Source organism: Leopardus geoffroyi, chromosome C3 (assembly GCF_018350155.1).
Source record: "Leopardus geoffroyi isolate Oge1 chromosome C3, O.geoffroyi_Oge1_pat1.0, whole genome shotgun sequence".
NCBI lineage: Eukaryota > Metazoa > Chordata > Mammalia > Carnivora > Felidae > Leopardus > Leopardus geoffroyi.
In genome coordinates, this window is record NC_059338.1 from 51414320 (window position 1) to 51438574 (window position 24255).

The 24255-nt window shown below is 37.2% G+C and overlaps 1 protein-coding gene across 5 annotated transcripts in view; it reads left to right on the forward strand.

The window, feature by feature from the left end:
- COP1 (COP1 E3 ubiquitin ligase) overlaps positions 1-24255 on the forward strand; it is a 257893-nt gene that overhangs the window by 62624 nt on the left and 171014 nt on the right. For all 5 annotated transcript variants that reach the window (XM_045452820.1, XM_045452818.1, XM_045452822.1 and 2 more), the window contains exons 7-9: positions 8725-8784; positions 10197-10273; positions 22483-22540. In XM_045452820.1, the coding sequence (XP_045308776.1) occupies positions 8725-8784; positions 10197-10273; positions 22483-22540 (195 nt within the window). The remainder of the gene's footprint in view (positions 1-8724; positions 8785-10196; positions 10274-22482; positions 22541-24255) is intronic.

Below are 24255 nucleotides of genomic sequence, written 5' to 3' on the forward strand. Positions count from 1 at the left end.
CAGAAGCAGGCTCCAGGCTCTGAGCTGTTAGCACAGAACCTGATGCTGGGTTCAAACTCATGAACCATGAGGTCATGACCTGAGCTGAAGTTGGACGCTTAACCAACTGAGCCACCTAGGTGCCCCTGTTGTTTTTATGTTTTCTTCTTAAGGGTTATCTGAATGCTTCTTAGAATTTTATTTTTATTTATTCATAATGGTTTTGAGTACATTTGTTTGTATACATTTTTTAAGGGTTGCTGTAGATATTACCTTATATTTGTAACTTATCACACAGTACTGGTGTTGACATCTATTTACATTTGTCTTTTTTAAAGAAATTAATTTTTTTTAACGTTTATTTATTTTTGAGATAGAGAGACAGAGCATGAATGGGGGAGGGTCAGAGAGAGGGAGACACAGAATCTGAAACAGGCTCCAGGCTCTGAACTGTCAGCACAGAGCCCGACGCGGGGCTCGAACTCACGGACCGCGAGATCATGACCTGAGCCGAAGTCGGCCGCCCAACCGACTGAGCCACCCAGGCGCCCCTACATTTGTTTTTTTTAAAACATATTTTAATTTTTAAATTGTTTTGAGAGAGAGAGAGAGAGAGAGGAAGAATATCTTAATTAGGCTCCAGGCTGGGCCTGGAGCCTCAAAGGGGGGGTGCTGGGGGGGGGGGCAATGCTTGAGCTCAGGATCTTGAGATCATGAGTTTAGCCAAAATCAAGAGTCACATGCTTAGTTGACTGAGCCACTTAGGCACCCCTACATTTGCTTTTAAGTAAGCCATCTCCATATGTCACCTGTGGTCCAGTTTCTTTTTTCTTCTCTTTCCTTCTCTTTCCTTCTCTTTCTTTCTTTCTTTTTTTCTTTTCTTTTCTTTTCTTTTCTTTTCTTTTCTTTTCTTTTCTTTTCTTTTCTTTTCTTTTCTTTTCTTTTTCTTTTTCTTTTTCTTTCTTTCTTTCTTTCTTTCTTTCTTTCTTTCTTTCTTTCTTTCTTTCTCTTGCTTGTTCTATGCTTTCTTCTCAACTTAAAAAAAAAAAATTACGGGGCGCCTGGGTGGCGCAGTCGGTTAAGCGTCCGACTTCAGCTCAGGTCACGATCTCGCGGTCCGTGAGTTCGAGCCCCGCGTCAGGCTCTGGGCTGATGGCTCAGAGCCTGGAGCCTCTTTCCGATTCTGTGTCTCCCTCTCTCTCTGCCCCTCCCCCGTTCATGCTCTGTCTCTCTCTGTCCCAAAAATAAATAAACGTTAAAAAAAAAAATTAAAAAAAAAATTACAATCAAGGGGCTGAATGAAGGCTTATAATTAAGCCTGCCTGCTGTTACAGGATTTATGTATTAAGTATGTGTATATTTATTGGGTGGTGGTATAACTTTAGTTTGTACTTCATATGGCTAAATTTGCTTTGTTTTTGGTAATAACTCTTAGAATAAGTGTATCCACGTCTTCCATATATTTTTAAAGACTTTGCTTCTTTACAGAAGTTTTAGGTTCACAGCAAAAGTGAGAAGGTACAGAGATTTTCCATATAGCCCCTGCCCTCACATGTGCAAAGGCTTCCCCCATTAACATCCCTCACCAGAGGGTACCTTTGTTAAAATTCATAAACCTGACATGTTATAATCACCCAAAGTCTGTTGTTTACTTTGGGGTTCACTCTTGGTTATGTACGTTCTGTGGGTTTGGAGAAATGTGGAATGACATGTATCCGTCATTATAGTATCATACAGAGTATTTTCATTGCCCTTAAATTCCTCTGTGCTCCATCTGTTCATCCCATTCCCTATCTCCAACCCATGGCAATCGCTGATTTTTTAGTGTTTCCTTAGTTTTGCCTTTTCCAGAATGTCATAGAGTTGGAATTAAACACTATGTAGCCTTTCACATTGGCTTTTTTTACTTAGTAATATGCATTTAAATTTCCTCCATGTCTTTTCATGGTTTGAAAGCCCATTTCTTCTTTAAAACTTATTTTTAAATTTATTTTCAGAGAGAAAGAGTGCACAAATGGGGAAGGGGCAGAGAGAGAAAGGGAGAGAGAATCCCAAGCAGGCCCTGCACCACCAGTGCAGAGCTTAGTGTGGGGCTTGAACTCATGAACTGTGAGATCATGACTTGAGCCAAAGTCGGATGCTTAACCGACTGAGCCACCCATACAACCCAGAAAGCCCATTTCTTCTTCATGCTGAATAACATTCTGTTGTCTGAATGTGGTAATGTTTACACTTTGCCTATTGAAGGACATCTTGGTTACTTCCAAGTGTTAGCAGTTATGAAGGAAGCTGCTATAAATATGGTTTTGTGTGGACATAAGTTTTCAACTCCTTTGGGTAGATACCAAGGAGCATGATTACTGAATCATGCTAAGATTATGTTTACTTTTTAAAGAAATCGCCGAACTGTCTTCCAAAGTGGTTGTGCCATTCTTCTTTCCCACCAGGAATAAATGAGAGCTCCTATTGCTGTATATTCTTGTCAGCATTTGGTGTTGTCATTGTTCTGGATTTGATGCTCTAATAGGTATACACTGGTATCTCATTATTGTTTTTATATATAGTATATGAAAATTGGCTATTCTTGTTTTTCACCCATTTTCTTTTTCCTGAAAGTGTTCCAGTATTCTTTTTTTCAGATTTGAAAATGTCAGATGTTTGAAATAGTCTTGGCAGCTACAATTTATTCTAATTATATTAGCTTTTAAAAAACAAAGTTTAAACACTAAGTTTAACACTTTAGCATATTTTTATCAAATCATGTGTAGGTCAGTAACTGAGTACAAATGACATCTATAAGCTGCAAAGCAAATGTCTGTAAAAGGGGGCTCTTTATTTTTGAATTCTTTTACATTTTAGTCTTAAGGGATTCTGAAACTTCACTTTTTTTTTTTTTTTTAACCTTCACTTATTAAATTTAAATGTGTCTTTAAATTTTCTTTGGGTTTTGGTACATCATGCTGTGTTGAAAGTGCCTTAGGGGCGCCTGGGTGGCGCAGTCGGTTAAGCGTCCGACTTCAGCCAGGTCACGATCTCGCGGTCCGTGAGTTCGAGCCCCGCGTCAGGCTCTGGGCTGATGGCTCAGAGCCTGGAGCCTGTTAACGATTCTGTGTCTCCCTCTCTCTCTGCCCCTCCCCCGTTCATGCTCTGTCTCTCTCTGTCCCAAAAATAAATAAACGTTGAAAAAAAAAAAAAAAAAAAGAAAGTGCCTTAATACAGGTTTAAGACTGAGCTTCAAGCATTTCTCCATCATATGTATTTATTATTATTTTTAGTAATCCCCAAACTCATGATGATACAATCCAGGGTTGATTTTGGATATCATTCCCAATTTGTGATCAGTTTTCATCCAGGTAATGGTAGTTTATCTTTGTGGACTTTCTCCATATCACCAAAACATTCTTCAACTCTGATTTATACTTTTATTCTAGATCCTGCTGCTCCCAGTTACAAAACATGTTTGAAGAGTGAATTTAGATTAATTCTCTTTTCTATTTCCTTAGAATTGTTGTCTGTGTCTTTCTTCTCTTTTCTATTACTATAATGTCTTGCATTGTTGCCTGATGGGAAAACACTTGCTTCCCTTATCACTCTGCTCTCATACTTCTGGCTACCATATATGTGAGTGATTCTTACATAAGCAGTTCTTCAGTTCTCTGTGGACACCCAACTGGGTGTCCTCCAATGCAATTCAATTCTGTCACTGTCTACCTGGAGTTAGCCTCAGATCCCACAGGTTAATGGCTCAGTCCCACAAGACTGAGATGCCACTTCAGATGCAAATTGCAGTTCACCTTGTCACCTGTTCTTCTGATTGACTATAAATTGGAGGTTCCTATGACCTCCTCCTTGGGTTTGATCACTTGCAGAACTAAGGAAAACAGTTACTTGCTAGGTTACCACTTCATTATAAAAGGATACAACTCAGGAGCAGCCAGATACAAGAGATGTGCAGAACAAGGTAGATGGGAAGGGGCCCAGAGCTTCCATACACTCTCTAGGTGTGACCCCCTCTCAGCATCTCCATGTGTTCACCAAACCAGAAGCCCTTCAAACACCTTCTGTTAGCGGATTTTTTGGAGGCTTCATTGCAAAGGTGTGACTAAACTCAATCTCCAGTCCTTCTCCCTTTCCTGGGCATAGTGTAGTGGGGTGAAAGTCCCAACCTAATTATATACTTGGTTCCCTTGGCAACCAGCCCTCATCTGGAGGCTCTACAGGAGCGCCAGCCACCAGTCATGTCATTAAGCACACAGAAGGACACTTACCACCAAGCATTTTAGGAGCTGTGTCCAGGAGCCGAATAAGACCAATTATGAATTTCTTATTATAAATCCCAGTATCGTAGTGCCCCAGTAATTTAACTGAACCCCTTCAGAATCTCATCATTAAATGTAAATGTCGCAGATTTAATATGTGCTAAGTGATTTCCATTTCTCCAATCTTGAAAATTTTTTTTGTCTTGATACTTTTTCAGGCTTTTTCACATAGGTAGGTTACATCATTTTGTTTTATGTTCTACATGTATATATTAGGGCAGCACTGGTACCTTAGTTTTATTTTTAGCTTTTATAATATTTTTATTTTTATATTCCCAGGTTTTTGATTGTCTGTGAACTTATTCTGTCTTCAAAAAAAAGTAGAGTATAATTGAAATCTTAAAACAAAAATTCTCCCATTTTCCAGGGAGAACAAATGATATATACTCAGGATATTTATTCTAGTGTGATAGTTTTTTTAAGTTGAACCATATGAAATTACTGGTTTTGGAAGTAAAAATTGTTGAACACTGGCAATTTTGTGTAGTTCACCTCATATATAGCATCATCCATGTATAATAATATGTATGTTATCCAGCCAGAGCTTTTTGGGATACTAAAAGGATGGGACATTATCTTCAGAGAATAGGACATTAGAGTTTAATAATTTGGGATTTCAGGAGATACTGGAATTTTTTTCTGGTGTTTCAAGTTCAAAAGTGGAATGAAAATTATTAATTTGATCTTAGTTATTATATATTATGTATCCTACCAGTGATGTTGGCTATCTTTGGATGTTGGTATTGTAGATGTTTACTTTCATTTTTCATATATATAAAAATCTTTATTTTACTTCGAGACAGAGTGTGAGGGACGGGCAGAGAGAGAGGGAGACACAGAATCTGAAGCAGGCTACGGACTCCTGAGCTGTCAGCACAGAGCCTGATGCGGGGCTCGAACTCACAAACCGTGACATCATGACCTGAGCCAAAGTCAGACACTTAAGTGACTGAGCCACCCAGGCGCCCCTCATCTTTCTTTTAAATGTAACTTAAAAAAAAAAAATTTTTAACGTTTATTTATTTTTGAGAAAGAGAGAGACAGAGCATGAATGGGGGAGGGTCAGAGAGAGAGGGGGAGACACAGAATCCGAAGCAGGCTCCAGGCTCTGAGTGGTCAGCACAGAGCCCGACGCGGGGCTCGAACTCACGGACCACGAGATCATGACCTGAGCTGAAGTCGATGCTTAACCGACTGAGCCACCCAGGCGCCCCTAAATGTAACTTTTTAAAAAATGCTTATTTATTTTTGAGAGAGAGAGAGAGAGAGAGAGAGAGAGAGAACTAAAAGGGCAGGGACAGAGAGAGAGGGAGACACAGAATCTGAAGCAGGCTCCAGGCTCTGAGCTGTCAGCACAGAGCCCAATGTGGGAGTCAAAGTAACGAACCGTGAGATCTGACTTGAGCTGAAGTCAGACGCTTAACTGACTAAGCCACTCAGGTGACCCTAAATTTAATTTTTAAAGCACTCATATAAAGATCCCTAGCATTTGTTTAAATAAAGATTTGAAGAGTGGAACATTTCAGGGTAATTAATGATAAAGGTTAATTGGTGACCATGGGATGCTTTGTCAAATCAGAGCTTAAGATCACTGGAGTTGAAAATATGCATGAACCAAAAGGCAAAAGACAAGAGGCGTCAGTGATGACGGGAAGTGACTGGGTTGTTTATAGAAGGCTAAGATCCCTAGAGTGATTTGGCTGCTTAGATTGAACCAGACCAGAGTGATTTGGAGTAGAAGACTGATTATTGGAAATGGGCATGATATGCAGTAGAAGTGGTAAGTCCCCTGTGAAGCATGGGGCATGTGAGTATTTATCAGTTGATCAGCGTTTATTTGAAAGAATTCCAAGATAGACTTTGTCTTTGGGGGGAGAGTGAGGTTTCAGTTAAGGTGGGAGTATTGAGTGAAAAATTTTAGGGTGGAGAAAAATTTATTACGGTGCATAGAAGAGTTGAAAGCTTTTGACAAATGCTAATTATTTTTTACACTCACCCCCCACTCCTCCATGGTTTCTGTGGTAGTATGCTGTCTTGTGTTCGGGTTGTGTGGCTGCTGCTTTGCATTTCATGGTAGTTCGTGCAGGGCTGCTCCATCGTCCTTTGCCCATCTCTTAAACATTGCTGTTCTCCCTACCATGTCGTTTTTTTCCTCATCTCTGCTGACCAAACTGGTTGACATTGGGTGATTTTATTCATTATCATAGCTTCAGATTTATTATTCTCCTTTATCATAGCTTTTAGCTCTTTCTCTTTCCTCCCTGCTTTCCCTAGCAGAATTCTGTTAGTCCTTCAAGGTTCAGCCTTTCATTTGATTTCAGATCTAATTTCACTTATCCAGTTGCCTCTCCCCTGTTCCCCAGTTTTCCATCTAGGTTAGGAGCAACCTTCTCTTACACTCTGTGTGCGTACCATCATCATCATGTTTACTACGCTATTTCAACTGTTGGCTTACTTGTTTATTTCTCCCCTGGACTGAGTTCCATGAGGGCAAGGGCTATAGTTTTCTAAATCCTGTTCTTCCCAGTGTTTATTAGCAGTAAGTTATCAATTATATTACCCATTATGTATGTATTGCCACAGAAGAGAAGGTACTAATGTTAATAAAACCTTGAAAGTCTGCTTACCCTTACCAGTCATTAAAGAAATAAAAGGTTAAATAATGAGGTACTGTTTTCAAGAAATAGTATAGCTTAATGGTTTAACAGCATGAATTCTGGAGCAAGAGGGCTGCTGTGATTTGAACACCAGTTCTGTCACTTACGTTCTGAGTGATCTCGGGCAAATCATTTACCTTTTCTGTGCTTTTCATTTTCCTAATGTGCAGTAGAACCTGTTTCACATCTTTTCATAAGTAGAAGTATTCATTTTTGTTATTTTACATTTTAAAAATTGGTTCTGTTTATTTGGTTTAGATTAAGATAGGTGCTTATATATACTGGTGGTAGAAATTTAAATTTGTGTAGTGTTTCTGGAAAGCAGTTTAACATAATGAAGCCTTCCTAACTATTTTGTTTTTTGATTAACTTCATTTTAATAATATTTTTTTAAAAAAATCTTTCCTTTTTAAAAAAAAGTATTTATTTATTTATTTATTTATTTATTTATTTATTTGAGAGAGAGAGAGAGCAAGAAATGGAAGGGCAGAGAGAGGGGAACAGGGGATCTGAAGTGGGCTCTGTGCTGGCAGCAGTGAGCCCGATGTGGGGCTCAGACTCATAGACTGTGAGATCATGACCTGAGCCAAAGTCAGATGCTCAACCCAATGAACCACCCAGGCCCTCCTAATAATCTTCTAATAAAAGTTGAAATGCAGGCTCATGTTCCAGAATCACTCAGGCAAATAGCATAAATCTCTAGTAAGATGAGAATGGTTAAATATATTGTTGAATGTGATTTAGCAGTTAAAATGTTTGCATTTTAATGGCATGGGAAAAGGTTATGATGCAGTGGGTAAGATATCAAAGATTAAACATTATTGTAAACATTTCTTTTAAAAGAAATGCTTAGGGGCGCCTGGGTGGCGCAGTCGGTTAAGCGTCCGGCTTCAGCCAGGTCACGATCTCGCGGTCCGTGAGTTCGAGCCCCGCGTCAGGCTCTGGGCTGATGGCTCAGAGCCTGGAGCCTGTTTCTGATTCTGTGTCTCCCTCTCTCTCTGCCCCTCCCCCGTTCATGCTCTGTCTCTCTCTGTCCCAAAAATAAATAAACGTTAAAAAAAAAAAAAATTAAAAAAAAAAAAAAAGAAATGCTTAAGGGACGCCTGGGTGTCTCAGTTGGTTAAGAGTCCAAGTTTGGCTCAGATCATGATCTCATGGTTTGTGAGTTCAGGCTTGCATCAGGCTCTGCACCGACAGTGTGGAACCTGCTTGGGATTCTCTCTCTATCCTTCTGTCTCTGCCCCCCCCCCCCCAAATAAACTTAAAAAAGAAGATAAAAAAATACTTTAAAAATTAAAAAACATGCTTCAGAGGGAAGGAAGTGTTAAGATGCTAACTTGTGATTGCTTTTGGGTGGTGGGATTTAACCTCTATGAAACTAATTTCTGTTTTTAAAATGGGGTTGACAACAGACATGTTGACATTAACTGCTAACAAATGAGGTAATTGGAAAGTATTTGGATGTTTTATATTTTTATTAAGTCACATTGTCATTTTTGTTCATTTGTATCTTAATAAAGTCTATGTAAAGTCAATCCGTGTTGCATTAAAGAAGTACAGAATTGTGTTTTCTTAATTATTAAGTCTCTACATTTACTTTTTAACATGGAACTTTCAGCTCTTTTTGTCTGCAATTTTTCCTCCCTGCAATCCCTATTAGTGCTCAGTTTTCTAGGAATTATTTTCCAAATGTGAAGTTATTTTATGATCGTGGTGATGCCAGTGTGGTTTGGTTTAGGCTTTTTTCCCCCTCTCTCTTTTGTCTGCAGCAACTGGAACAGATCCAGAAGGAGCTGAGTGTTTTGGAAGAGGATATTAAAAGAGTGGAAGTAAGAGATCAAGAATTTCTCACATCTCTAGCAATTTTCAGTTTCATGAAATTGTCTCTTTTCCTTTAAATTACTGCATTGAATTTATGGGATTTGTTTTCATTATATCGAAAGTAACAGATGTTACTTTAGTTTTAATTCAGAGTGCATTTTTATAGAAAAAGCATTCTGAACACTTTATGATAAAATGTGTTCTAAATTTGTTTTCACTGTTTTATTGCCATAATTATTCTTGGGTAGATTGAAAAAAAATAATTTTCTTGGTATGCTATCATAGTAACTTAAATTAACTCCCACAAAACCCTCGGTTATTATTAAAATGATGTCACAATTTTCTTCTTTTATTAAGTAAATAATTCTTTATGTATCTACCATGCTAAGGTTAATTTACAAAGAGTTAGGAGAACACAGGGACAATAGTTAGGCATTTACAGTATAATATAGTTTACTTATGGAAATCCATCGGAGGACCTTTTGGAGGGTCATAGGCTATTATGTGACATTATTTTCTGCAGCTACATTTACATTTAGTGTATGTTTTAAATTGTTCACATGTGTTGTAATTTTCTTTTGCTGATATGTAGAACATGTGAAATGATCTTGAGTTTAATATTTTGTGGAAATTCAGTATCCCACGTGACATTCCTAACTTGTTACTCCTATATTTATGTCCCTTGCTTGGCTGCATGATTGAACTGAGCTTGGATTACACAGAAGTAATTCTGTCAGATTATGTATCTTTAGTGGCATTTTGAAATTTGCTGCTTTTCCATTAATCAAAAGAGCACATAATAAAAGGCCTGGTTGTTGGTATGAGTTAGAGGTACATAACTTATGCAATAATAGTTAATTAGGAGTCTTCTTCCTCTGAGTTAATGAGTTACAATTTAAGTCATTATTTTAAAAAGCTAATATTTGAGTCAAGAGGACAGTTACTTTTCTTAATATTTGCAGGGATATTTTTAAAATAGGCACATCCTATTTTTCTCTACTTCAGAGAGCTGAACCTAATGATCCAGTTACCATACTGTCATGTGTATCTTAATATTAATCAGTAGATTCTCACTTGGATTAATGATTAGCTTGTTCACTGTTCACATCGTATACTGTACATCTCATCTGAAATATTTGCATTTGACCATTTCTACATTTGGTGACTTAATTCGGCATGAACAATATTTATTAAAGACTTTCTGGTTCTTTAAGAATGTGTACCATAGAAAGGCTATCTCTTAACTTTTTAAATATTCTTACTTTTGTACTCTGAGGAGAGGAAGCTTTGAGAAATTTGGATGTTGAGACAAAATGGACTAATAAAACTTGGGATTGGAAAGGAAGATGATATATCTCATTTTGATTTACACTTCTTCTGTTTGGAGTGTCTCCTATAACTCAGATAATTGTGCTTTCAGGAAATGAGCGGCTTGTACTCTCCTGTCAGTGAGGATAGCACAGTGCCTCAATTTGAAGCTCCTTCTCCATCACACAGGTACAAAGCTTCAAACTTGTAATTACTTAGGATTTATGTTGCAAAATGCACATATGGTAGTAGTCCTTGGAAGCCTTTTCTGTGTAATGTACAAAACCCCTGAGAAATTACTTTTGGTCACGATGTAGAAATGAGATTCAGATGGCCCATCTGTTTCTTTAATGCTTTGAATTTTCATGCCATGAATAGTTAGTAGAATAAAGTAATATTATGAATTCACTGTTGGATTAAAAGTTTGGTGAATTTCTTGAAATAATAGTAGCTTTAAACATCTTGTAAATTAAAATCAGATGACCTTAAAAATCTATAATTGAAATGGTAGGTAATATTAGAGAAAAAGTTATAAAGTAAAACCTTGGGCTTTTCCCCTGACCTGTTGAATTTTCTTGGGCACATCACTTTCCCCAGATTGAAAATGAGGGCATTAAATCTGTTATTTAGATCTCCCTGGTATTTTCTTCATAACACTGCATTGTTAATTTGTCTTTTCTTCTATATGCTGTATGAGACCAGGGATTGTATTGGTTTTGCTTTTGATGGTTTCCCTAGGTTATAGAGTAGCAGTAGTGACTGGCCTCATTCAGTAAGTATTTGTGAAATATAGTAAATGTCACTGGTTCCTTCTAGCTCTAAAGTTCTAGTGGATGAAATATGTACTACCTGAAATTTGAATTTGAACTTTTTTGCTTGAATTGGTCAAAGTAAGAACAATTTTACATGTTTTTTAACTTGCCAGTCCATTTAGGATAATGGTCCAGTGGAAGCTTTTCAGACAGATAGTTACAGGATAACACGTGGGTTATCAGGCTGTTCAGTGCCAGTATGAGAGATTACACTACCCTTCAAAACCTCTGTCAGTTCAGGAAAACTCTGTATTTGATTTGGTATGATAGGCAGGGGAAAGGGGCACAAGGAATGTTCTAATGAACGAAGGTTCCTGGGATATTTGATATTTTCCTCATTAACCATTTGTGGAGAATCCTTGTGAGTTCAAGTTGATTCTGGAGTCACTTTAGCTGTGTTATTCAACTTTTTTTCCTTTATATTTTATTTTCTTTAAAACACTTGGGAATGACTCATTCTGTGGGATATTGTTATCATTAAGTTTAATGTTCACTTTCTGAAATCTATGGGATCTTTGTCAACGGAATATTATGTGAGTGTATGCAGGTAAGCAAAAATTGTCATCTCACAAAATATTCACTAATAAATTGACAATTCCCATTGTCCTATCTCTCTTGTTTAATTAATAGTAGCATTTCTTTTTATTGTGCCCATGTCTTTATTATTCAGTTTCTTACAGATGGGTTTTATTAACATGTGACAATATAGTATTACATTCATTTAATGGGCTCTCTTTATTGAATGCCTCCAATACGCCGGGCACTGTTCTAGCTGTTGGGAGTATGGTTGACAGACTCCCTGCCCTTTATTGGAGTTTACCTTTTGGTAGGTGTCTGTGTGAGATTGGGAGAGATACCAAACAAGCAAATACATGATGTAGTAGTAGTACAAAGCATATAAGTAGTAACTTAGGAAGAAAAACTAGGCACATTATGGGTTGGCAACAGGATTCTATGTCAGTTTGTATAGTCTGGCTTCTCCGGGGAGGCAGTATTTAAGCTGACACATGAATGAGGTGTAAATATGATAGAAAGTCATGACAGAGTTTTGAGCAGGAACTGATTTAGATTTTAAAATTTTTACTGGGGTACCCATGTGGAGGATGGAGGAGAGACTGTATCGGCCCTGCCATTGGAATTGTGGTAGAAAGTTAGGAAGCAAATAACAGTCTAGAAGAGAGGAGGTGGTGCCTTGGATTAGGATTTATTTTTTTGGATTATTTTAGTGGATGAAGAGATGAGAAGTGGTTGTATTATAAAATAAACTAGCAGATCTTATGAAAGATACAGGGTTTCGTGAAGTCTGTGAAATGAGGTTCTGGCAGAGTTAACCTGCTTAACAGTTGAAGAAGGGAAACAGATGTAAACGTAATAATTTCTTCAAAAGAGTGTTTTGGTATTTTCTTACAAGCAATTTGAATATTAAGGTTTGAAAGAGGCATTTGGGAAAAATGATGTAGCCCTTAACTACTCTTGGGAAATGATCCTTAAGATTAAGATGGGAAATTGAACATGATGGAAAGAATGTTATGTTATACTATCAACATTTGAATTTTTTTTTATTTTTAGGAAATAGAATGTAGTTCCAATTATTATAACTTTCTTCCCCCATAATTATTAGCTGCATTACTTAAGTTTTTTTAATGTTTGTTTATTTTTGAGAGAGAGAGAGAGAGAGAGAGAGACAGACAGACAGACAGAGAGAGAGAGACACACACACAATCTGAAGCAGGCTCCAGGCTCTGAGCTGTCAGCCTGGAGCCCGACGTGGGCTTGAACTTGGGAACAGTGAGATCATGACCTAGGCCGAAGTTGGATGCCCAACCAACTGAGCCACCCAGGCACGCCATATTAGCTTTATTATTTAAATGCCAGACAGTTTTTGTTTTATTCCTCACTGTAATGTGTTTGGTTTCTTTTAAAGCAGGTTTGCCTTAAAAGCCGTTTTGTAGATTCATTTATTTTCTTCTATTTCTTTTTTGTTTTAAATTTTTTTAATGTTTATTTATTTTTGAGAAACAGAGAGAAATAGAGCATGAGTGGGGGGAGGAGCAGAGAGAGAAGGAGACACAGAATCTGAGGCAGGCTCCAGGCTCTGAGCTGTCAGTACAAAGCCTGTTGCGGGGCTCAAACTCATGAACTGTGAGATCATGACCTAAGCTGAAGTCAGATGCTTAACTGAGTGAGCCACCCAGGTGCTCCTCATTTATTTTCTTCTGTAATGAGTACCTCTTTATGTGTTGGGTCATTGAATCCCCTGCATAGATTCTAAGTTAATGATTAGCTAATGTAGTTAAAATGAAAGGAAAAATAAAAGACATACAAGAGTATTCTCCAGCCCCACTTCCCCCAGGATTTTATCTTTTATATACCATGATTAGCTGTAATTTTCATATCCTGTGTATTCTCTTTCTGCTGCTTTGTTTAGACCCTCAATATCACATGGAGTCTAGTAGTGGTCTTCTAACTATCCTCCTCCAGAGTATTGCCAGAAATCTGGTCGTGTTTCTTTCCTACTTAAAATCCTTCAGTGGCTTTCCACTGCATGTAAGTTGGTTTAGATCCAACTCTTTTGCATGGACTTCCATAATTTTGTGTGTGTGTGTGTGTGTGTGTGATTTAAGAATCGAATTTAACTCCCCAAACAAGATGTTAAAATATCTTTGCTTATACCTGTTCCTTTTGCCTAGAAACTTCGGGTTCCTCTCTTAAATAGCTCCTCTTTTCTAACCCCTCCTCCCCAAGAATCCAACCAAGGGTGAACTCTTATCTTTTCTTTTTTGATATACTATTTCCCTAAAGACTGACAGGGGAGAAAGGAAGGAAGAAATAGAATTAAACACTTCAGGAAAACCCATTTCTGCTTACTTTATTTTTGCTTCTGTGCTATGTGTACTAGTTTTTCTGTTTCCCATGCTGTGTTGTAATTTTGTGATTATTGAGTTTTTCTTATACTTCTTTATTTTTATATGAGCACTTATACATAATAGGGTGTAAACTATGTTTTTGAATAAATATGTATTTAACCTAGGATGTTATTTAATTTTCATTACTTTGTGAGATCTTGATTGAAGCATGAGGTTTAGTATACTTAATAAGTAAACTAACATAATCTTCAAAAAAACCCCCAAAGCTATCAGCCAAGCTTCATTAGGGTGGGTTTGGGGAGGGGGATGAGTGTGTGATCTTTCTTTGATAAATAGGTTATGGTTTTTAAAAAAATAGTTTTAAGCCTTCATCCATTACAAATTTCTCTTACTAGAATTAGTTTAAGCTTAAGATTGCTGTTCTCAGGGCCTTTTCCATTCTGCTTTGGATTGTGAGGAAGAAAGTCTCCACAGTTCCCAGTGAACTATAGTTTACACTTATTGTTACATATCTGTGTGTGTCAAATTATGAGTGAACTAGAGAATGATAGGCAAGCGCAGTCTCTCTTACCTGTTGCCAAATGGGATTGGTCCTTTTATCTGATAGTATCATTGTGAGTGAATATATCGTAATCCATTTTTATAGAGGATTATTAATATATGAGTCATTTTTCACTTTTTAGTTCAAACTTTACTAAAATGAAACATTTCTGTTAAGATTTTCTTGTCAGTGACAGTGATGATTTTTATTTGTTTATCCTTTATTTCTGAGAGAGCACAGGCATGGTGGGATGGGCACAGAGAGGGGGACAGAGGATTTGAAGCGGGTTCCGCGCCGATAGCGGTGAGCCCATTGTGGTGCTGGAACTCACAAACCATGAAATCATGACCTGAGCCAAAGTTGGATGCTCAATTGACTGAGCCACCCAGGCATCCTGATGGATGTTTAGATTAAAACATTCTTAGACCAAAAAAAATCTAATATCTAAAATTTAGATTTTAAGTCCTCTCTGAAACCATTACCAGTAATTTTGCTTGTAAATTTTTACAAATTTCTTCTTTCATGTAGAAATTCTAGAATTCTACAATTTCTACATAGAAATTCTAGAATTCTACAATTTCTACCATAGAAATAATTGTCTCACAATCGGTTTGTTGTCTTTAAGCAAGTATTTCAGAATTGTCAATTATTAGTTTCTTACCTCTGTGTTTCCAGAACTCCAGATAACTTTGTTTGAAGATGATGTATTAGTTTAAGCTTCTCTGTTTGCTTAGGGTAGATATGCTGTAATATGATCCAGAGAGTTATTGGAGTTAAATTTGCCAAATAACTTTTGCTTTCTTATGATAAAATAGTAAATATAATATAAATATTTACAGTAAATAAAATTTTTCTGGCCTAGATTCTCCAATCTTTAAAATGCCTTTACCCATAAGAGACTTCCTATTGATCACAAATTTAATTCATTTTTTTAAAAAGACACATTTATAAGTTTAAAATTTGAATTGCTTATTAAGATTTTCTGTGTATAAAAGAGGGAGGTTTATAAATAAAATAGAGATAAGACCTTTAAACCTTTTATTTAACTTCTTTTATCAGATATTTTTGAGACTTACCTTTTATTTGTGTTTCCATCTTTTTTTTTTTTTTTTTTTTTTCCCAACGTTTTATTTATTTTTGGGACAGAGACAGACAGAGCATGAACGGGGGAGGGGCAGAGAGAGAGGGAGACACAGAATCGGAAAGAGGCTCCAGGCTCTGAGCCATCAGCCCAAAGCCTGACGCGGGGCTCGAACTCACGGACCGCGAGATCGTGACCTGGCTGAAGTCGGACGCTCAACCGACTGCGCCACCCAGGCGCCCCTGTGTTTCCATCGTTTTTGACAAAGGTCCAGATGAATCAAAATGTAGGTATAATAGGAAGGAAAAGCAAGGGGTCACTTTATCAATATAGAATTATTTATTATCAAGAATATATATGTAGGGTAGTGAATTTCTATGTTTTATATTTTGTATATACCTTGTGAATTTGTATAGTTTATAATTTGATCGAGTAAACTAATGAAACTAAAGGAATGTGATGTTTCATAATGGCTCTGGACTAGATTAAGAAATTCTTCTTTAGGGGGCCCCTGGGTGGCTTAGTCGGTTAAGCATCTAACTCTGGATTTTGGCTCAGGTCATGATCTCACAGTTCGTGAATTCGAGCCCCACAGCCATCTCTGCACTGACGGAGTGGAGCCTGCTTGGAATTCCTCTTTCCTCCTCTCCCTCCTTGCTCCTCCTCCTTCTCTCAAAATAAACATAAAAAAAATAATTTCTTTAACTCCCCTGTATCAGTGAGAGATTATATTTACCTTTAGTCATTAAAAAAAATGTGAGGGTGGTGGTGGTGGGTGGTGGTTTGAGATGGCTCTTTGGTTTAGTAGATGAAAATGGAGCCACATTTCTTATTCTTGCGTGTCAGGTCTTTGGCTGGATTATGACTAGGGCTGTGTTAATGGATCCTTCTTCACATACTGATGCTTAAGTTCTTGGTACTTTTTGGTAATTATTATTGGTTCAATTGCTTTATTTTACTTAGGGAGATAACTTGTTTAAAATATAGAAATTGAAATGCTTTTATGGTCAAGGCTAACTCTGATCCTTAGAGTTTTGTCTCTATTATATATTTGAAAAATTTTCCCTACATAAACCTACAGTTTTTATTTAGCCTTTATTTCCTTTATCCAAAAGGGGAATTGTAACAATATAGGAAATTCTCCACACATTTTTCTGTATCTCGAAGGTTAGGTGGATCTTAAGAAATCTCTGCTGTACCTGCATTGAGCACTTTTGAACATAAATGATGGTGTGGCTGTTTTTTAGTGACGTTTCTGTATGGTGTGGGAGAAATAGTAAAACCAGTTGATTGTTTTATTGTTCTGAGTAGTGAGGAGTTACTTGCCTTACACTGATGCTATACTATGCAAAGGAGTTGAAATTGAAGTCCTAGGAGATGAGGGACATTAAAGAATCTTACAGAATTTTCAACTTGATTTAAAACAAAAAGAAAGACAAAACACAGAAAACAAACTTCCTTGGCAATAATGTAGCGGGTACTCTTCATACATCTGCCATTTCTCATTAAATTGATAGGTAATAGAGAAGTAGCAAGTTATGAAGACCTTTTCTGAAACTGTGCACTTTCTTTATTTAGAATGTTTGAAGAATTTATTCTTCAGTCACTCAGGCAGTTTTGGAGGCCATATGACACATACGTAAAACTCTGCTTTAGTCCCTAGGGGTATAGTTGTGACTAAAACAGACCCTAGAACTCTGCTCTGATGGTTACATAGCTTTAGGATGAAAAATAAGTTGTGCTGGCACATTAATTATTCTGCTTAAAATATGTAAATAAGACTTTTCGATTCCAAGATTTAAAATAACCAAAATGCTTTTAACTCTAAAACTTTAGTAATTACATTTGATTTGTTGGCTTTTCAGGATTAAAAAAACACCTTTGAGTTCTTATTACTAAACTGTAATTTGTCACCACTTGATGAAGATGTTAACAGTCCATTCCAACTCTGAAATGTAAGGTGTGGCTACACCAAATTTCAGTGTGTGTAAGCATCCACCAAGACTCTTATTTGTAATGTAGAGTTTTGAACCCTATCCCCAAATCTGATCATTAGGTCTGAGGTAGATCCCAGAGATTTAAATGCAGGTGTGGGGGTTCATACTTTAAAAGTATGTAAATATTGGTTTAGTAGATAGTGAACATGTCTGTATTACTGATATGTTTTTAAATAAATCTTTAAATCAGATAGGATTTTTTCATAAGAGAAAGCTCAAATATTCAACACTAAAATTTTATATTCTTAGCTTATTTCATCTTTTGTGGAGGATAAGGCAAAGATTTGTTTTACTCTCAAGTCTGTACAGTTATATAAACTTTTATAACGACTTAAGAACACCTGAAGTCAAAGCAAGACAAAACAAAAAACCCACCTGAAATCGAGTTTCTGGACTTGGAGAGCCAGGAAAATTAAAATTAAATGTTTGGGCAGGAAGCAAATTATTGGTTGATTCCATTCATATACTGTGATTGCATCCTCTTGCTGATGGCTTTTTTGTCCTGTCAGATTAGTCCTAGAGGAAACTTTTCACCCCTTTGATTATTATAGATATACCTTGGTTCTGGGAGGTCTGGAATGGGAGAGGCTGGGAAGACTAAAAGAATATATGGTAACCCTGTTTTACATATAAAGATAACTGTATATAAGCATAAAATTTTATGTGCTGTTACCATTTTCCATTTCTGCTGTTTACTGTCTCTCCACTACCCAAGTCCTAGCGTGTTTTTCCCACTCTCCAGATCCTCTACTTTGAATCTATTGTTGCTTTCCTTGCTTTTAAAGCCTTTTCTGAGGTTATTTCAGATAATAACTGGGTTTTTGTAACACTTAAGACTTGTGGTACCTATATCATCTGCAATGAAAAATTTCTCCTGTGTGAATTATAACTAAATTGTAAACTATTTCCCCTCACTGGAAAATAGTAGTAGAATATAAAGTAGTTAAACACAGCACTTAGCCTAACACACTGGGACTTTCGCTAGTTTTAGTGGCAAATCAGTCTTGTCAGTCTTGTTTTTTTGAGCTTGCTCTTTTGTTTTTGAAATTCTACCAAGCAAGTAGAATTCCAGAGGCAGCAAAGCAATAGATTCAGACCTGTGCTTTCAGATATTTTCTATTATACTTGCTTTTTACATCTGTCAACAGTAAGTTTTTCCCTGAGGAAACTCTTCTTACCAAGAAAATTTTAAAATGAATTGCACTTTTGCTTTTGTTTTTTTAACTTTAGGAATAATTATGGAACTACAGACATTTTAAAAGGCAGTATAAGCATTAGGTTCATACAGTCCCCTTATGCACTGTGTAACTACAACACTTCCTAATCAACTATAATTTAAAAGGCACAATTAATAAGGGTATTGGGGTATTTATTTATTTATTTATGGAGAGAGAGAGAGAGAGAGAGCGCGCGCGCACGAGCAGGGGAGGGGCAGAGAGAGGGGGACAGAGGATCCGAAGTGGGCTCTGTGCTGACAGCAGAGAACCTGATGCGGGTCTTGAACCCACAACCATGAGATCATGACCTGAGCCGAAGGCAGACAGACGCTTAACCAGCTGAGCCACCCAGGTGCCCCTGGGAATGTTCTTTAATTTTAGAGAGAGCACAAGCAGGGAAAGGGGGCAGAGGGAGGGGGGGAGAGAGAGAGAATCTTAAGCAGGCTCCGTGCTCGACAAGAGCCTGATGCAGGACTGGACCCCACTAGCCTGGGATAATGACCTGAGCTGAAATCAAGAGTTGGACGCTCAACTGACTGAGCCACCCAGGCACCTTGAAAATGTTTTTGGAGTTCTGAAATATTCCAGTAACTTCTGTTCTTTGAAGAACAAACTGAATTTCTTTTTTTTTTTTTTCTCAGAGGCCATAGATGTGTACTCAGGAACCCAGTAGTTTTATTACTGAGCTAACGTTACATTTCTCAAATAAACCCAAGCTGTATGATGTATAGGTTTCCCAAACTTTTTTGGAAGCCTTTGGAGTCAGAAGTGTTTCAGTATTTAGTATTCTGTCACCTACCCCCTGCCCCCATATAATTATTACATAATACTAATGGAGGAGTAAGAGGCAGTTCCACATAATCAAGCACATTAATATTTTATCATTGAAGCATGAATGTTCATGGTGAGTGAAATGAGGTCAGATCTGTTTAGGGAAGGTTTTACCTTCAAATAAGTCACAAAAAGTATTGGATTTATTTGATTTTTAGAGTTTTAGGTTTTAGGAATTTGAGTTTTATATAATCCTTTTGAGCCCAATATTTTTATTTATTTGTTTATTTTGAGAGAGAGAACAGGAAGGCAGAGAGAGAGGGGGAGAGAGAATCCCAAGCAAGCTCCATGCTGTCAGCACAGGGCCGACGTGGGGCCTGATCCCATGAACCTTGATATCAAGAGTTGGGCATTTAACCAACTGAGCCACCCAGGTGCCCCTGTACACACACACATTTTAAAGAGAAGTATTAAAGAAGTTTCTTTTGCAGATTCGTCTGTTACAGTCCAGTATGTAGCAATAAATTTTTTCTGGTGAATGAGATCTGTAGAAAATAAATTTCAGACTTTGCAGTCATTATTAATAAAATATCACTTTAAGCTTATAATTTGAAATCTTTTACAAATTTATTTTTATTGAAAATTTTTAAGTTTATTTTTTTTTTTGAGAGAGATTGAGAGAGAGAGACAGTGTGAATGGGGGAGGGGCAGAGAGAGGGAGAGAATCCCAAGCAGGCTCCATGCTGCCAGCGCAGAGCCCCACATGGGGCTTGAAACCGTGAAACCATGAAATCATTACCTGAGCTGAAACCAAGAGTTGGACACTTAACCAACTGAGCCACCCAGGCACCCCTAAAAATTGATTTTTAAATATATATTTAGCATGTAGTCAAATATAGTTATCTCACTATACACACTGATATATCAGTATCATTATTCAGGCTTGCAGTCAAAGAAATCTGAATTATAATACCATAAAAAACATCTAGAAATTGTTCTGTTGACCTCTAAATATGCAGCTACATAATTTTGTTAATGTTTATACAAATGCTAAGGGGTTAGATTTCATTAGTAAAAGGAACAGAGAGATTTTGAATACGTGCTTCCTCATGTTTAGCCCTGGATGGAGTACACGAAAAGTAGCAGATGATCTTTTCTTACCAGTGCATGGCTCTTTGCAAGGATGGTGATCACTGGTTATATTTCATCAGAAGAAACCCATTACAAGATTGTGTTCTTTAATTTGTAGTGTAAGTGCTTTGAATACCTTCTTATATAATTGAGCCTTCCTGTAGGAACAGTTAAGGGTATGAGGGATTAAGATTGTTTTGTTTTTTTTTCTTTAAGACTACCGTGAAGACAGTTCCATGCGATTTATTGTATTTTTTTAAAGTGTGAGACTGTTTGACTAATTTTGTATTAATAGAGGGAAAAATTTATTGAATGTTTATCATTTGTCTGGCTTTATCCTGAGAACATTCGTATTTAAACCTCACACCTCTCTGCAGTCTCCTTATTTTAATAGGTGGAGAAACTAGTGGACAGATAAGGCCTTTCGTAAATTGCCCACAGTCATTTAACAAACCCACTCTCTGCCCTTAAGCATGCCTCTCATTTTGGGGCACCTGGGTGACTCAGTTGGTTGAGTGTCTGACTTCAGCTCAGGTCATGATCTCACGGTTCATGAGTTCGAGCTCTGCATCCCGCTCCGTGCTGACACCTCAGACTGGAGCCTGCTTCGGATTCTGTGTCTCCCTCTCTCTGCCCCTTCCCTGCATGTGCTCTGTCTCTCTCTCAAAAATAAATATTAAAAAAAATTAAAGAGGGGCGCCTGGGTGGCGCAGTCGGTTAAGCGTCCGACTTCAGCCAGGTCACGATCTCGCGGTCCGTGAGTTCGAGCCCCGCGTCAGGCTCTGGGCTGATGGCTCAGAGCCTGGAGCCTGTTAACGATTCTGTGTCTCCCTCTCTCTCTGCCCCTCCCCCGTTCATGCTCTGTCTCTCTCTGTCCCAAAAATAAATAAACGTTGAAAAAAAATTAAAAAAAAAATTAAAGAAAGAAAGAATGCCTCTCATAACTTTTGAGGTCGTTTGAATACTAAAGTAAATAATGATTTTGTGTATTTGTGTAGAGAGACCCGTCTTAATCACTACCTTCACTTGCTTAAATTTCATTAGGGTAGGCAAGAATATAAACATTTTTTATAGTAGTATTAGGGAAGAAGAGTTTTTTTAAATGTAAATGACTGGTTGATCATGGTTGATATATGTTTTGCCATTTTCAGGTGTTAATGAACACCTATGAACATAGGCTAGTTTATTTAAAGATGAGAAGTATGTAGGAGTGATGACGTGAAAAGACAAATGGTAAGACAGAACTAATACAAAGAAAAAGATAGTTTTAGAGGTTTTTGTAGGATTAGGTAGGAACATGCACAGAGGTTATAACCAAATAAAAAGAACTGATGCAGAAAGCATGATGTTTTGATCGGGGTAGAGAAAACTAGTGTATAGGTTTTGGACTGTGAGAAAGAGAGTATTGGTATTTTACAACTTATTCCATTCCTTTGGTAATTTTCTTTCCTATAAGATGATTATCCTAACATTTGGGACCTGGATGGGACTCTAGATAATCTAGAGATAGCTCACCCCCCACTCATCTCACTTTGCAGATGAGGAAGCGCAGTGGTTATAAAGTATGTGTCTGAGGGTGCGTAGCTCTTCAGGGGCATAACAGGATCTCTTCACTGTAACTTTAATTGCTTGCTTGTGTTCTTTTCCTAATATTCCATACAACCTATGAACCTATCCGAAAATGAAATGGAAGCAAATACCTTTGGGTATACACCTGTTTTGTGATTATTCCTTATTGACATTCTTTCACAGTGTGTTTGTTTAAGTGGTCGGGTCAAGGGGTAAATTGTTTATATTTCCTGATGTTTGGTTTATGGGTTATGCACTTATTTGATATCTAATTAAGTTGTTGGCAATAAATATTTTCTTTCCTTAGAAAGAAGAAATATTGGATTTAGATATGATATATTTTAGATTTACCTTTTCTGTTGATAGAATAATGTAAACACTGAAATCATATTTTTCTCTCTTCATTTTGCAGTAGTATTATTGATTCCACAGAATTCAACCAACCTCCTGGTTTCAGTGGCAGTTCTCAGGTAAATGATGTATTTAACAGTTTGTTTTAGTGGTACAATGACTATAATCACCTGAGTTGTAAAATCGTAGATTAGTTTCCTGGAATGTCCTGACACAAACACAGCTGTTTTGAATGCTGTGGCATCGATTAGGATTTGGATACCTCTGATGCATAAATAGCTGTTTATGTGCTCATCAGTGATGAGTTGAACATTTTTTAAAATTTAGTGGTTGTAACATCAGACCTTGAGAGGAGGGAAGTACTGTAAGAGGAAATTATGAATAATCACATTGTTTCTCTCTGGGATAAGATAGTTAGATCTGTTGATGAGTTACTCATTATGTTGAAATGTTAAGGCTTTCTGTGGAAAGTGAAGTACATATTTGAGTAAACTGGACTTCAGCTTCACCTCTCTTCTAATTAGTTGTATGATTATTTTGACTTTTATTCTCTCCATCTGTAATTTGGGGATGCTGATATTTGTCAAATCTAATTTTGACAAATCTAATTTTGACAAAAAAGCTTTTTATGTTGAAATAATTTCATACTTGGAGAAAAGTGACCAAAATAATAAAAGGAATTCCTTTGTATCTTTATCCAGATTATCCAAATGTTAACATTTGATTACATTTCTTTTCTCACTCTCATTCTCTTTTGTTTATGTAAACATAATTTTTTTTCTCTGTGTTGTTTGAGAAAGGTACATTCATAATGATCCTTTACCTCTAAATACTTCAGTGTGTATGTCCTTAAAAACAAGGGTATTGTCTTATGTAATCACAATATAATTTTAAAATACAAAAGTTAACATAGATATAATGCTATTACCTAATCCCTGTATCTTACTCAGATTTTTCAAATTGTCCTGATACTATCCTTCATAGGAAAAGGGAAACATTGAGGTGTTTTTAAATGCATGTTCATTTGGGGCACATGGGTGGCTCAGTTGGTTAAGCATCTGACTCTTGGTTTTGGCTCAGGTCATGATTTCATGGTTGGTGAGTTTGAGACCCGCATCGGGCTCTGTGCTGACAGGGCAGAGACTGCTTGGGATTCTCTCTCTCCCTCTTTCTCTGCCCCTCCCCCACACTCTCGTGCGCACTCTCTCTCTCTCTCTCTCTCAAAAATAAATAAACTTACATAAAATTATAAATGCATGTTCATTTGTATATTCACTTTATGTATAGCGTGGTGTTTTGTTTTGTTTTTTTAAATCAAAGTGGAAAAAAAATTCTTTTGGATCATGCCGCTTTTGTGTTTTCCTTTTCCCACTACTTAGATAACCACCTCTTTCATGGTTAGTTGGTGTAACTACTTTGCACGTCCTGTGTTCTCTTCATATGCATGCATGTATTTGGCCTGTTCTTTTATTTTTTTGAATAGTAAGTTCATAGATTGTTTTGCATCTATTCTTTTTTTTAAAGTTTATTTTAAGAGAGAGAGCACATGATTAGGGGAGGGGAGAGAGAGAGGGAGGGAGAAGAGAGAATCCCAAGCAGGTTCTGCACTGTTCAGCTCAGGGCTTGATCCCACGAACTGTGAGATCAGGACCTGAGCTGAAATCAAGAGTCAGGCTCTTAACCTACTGAGGCACCCAGGTGCCCTGGTTTGTGTCTGTTTCTCCCTCCCTCCCTCCCTCCCTCCCTCCCTCCCTTCCTCCCTTCCTCCCTTCCTTCCTTCCTTCCTTCCTTCCTTCCTTCCTTCCTTCCTTCCTTCCTTTTAATTCTTTAAAAA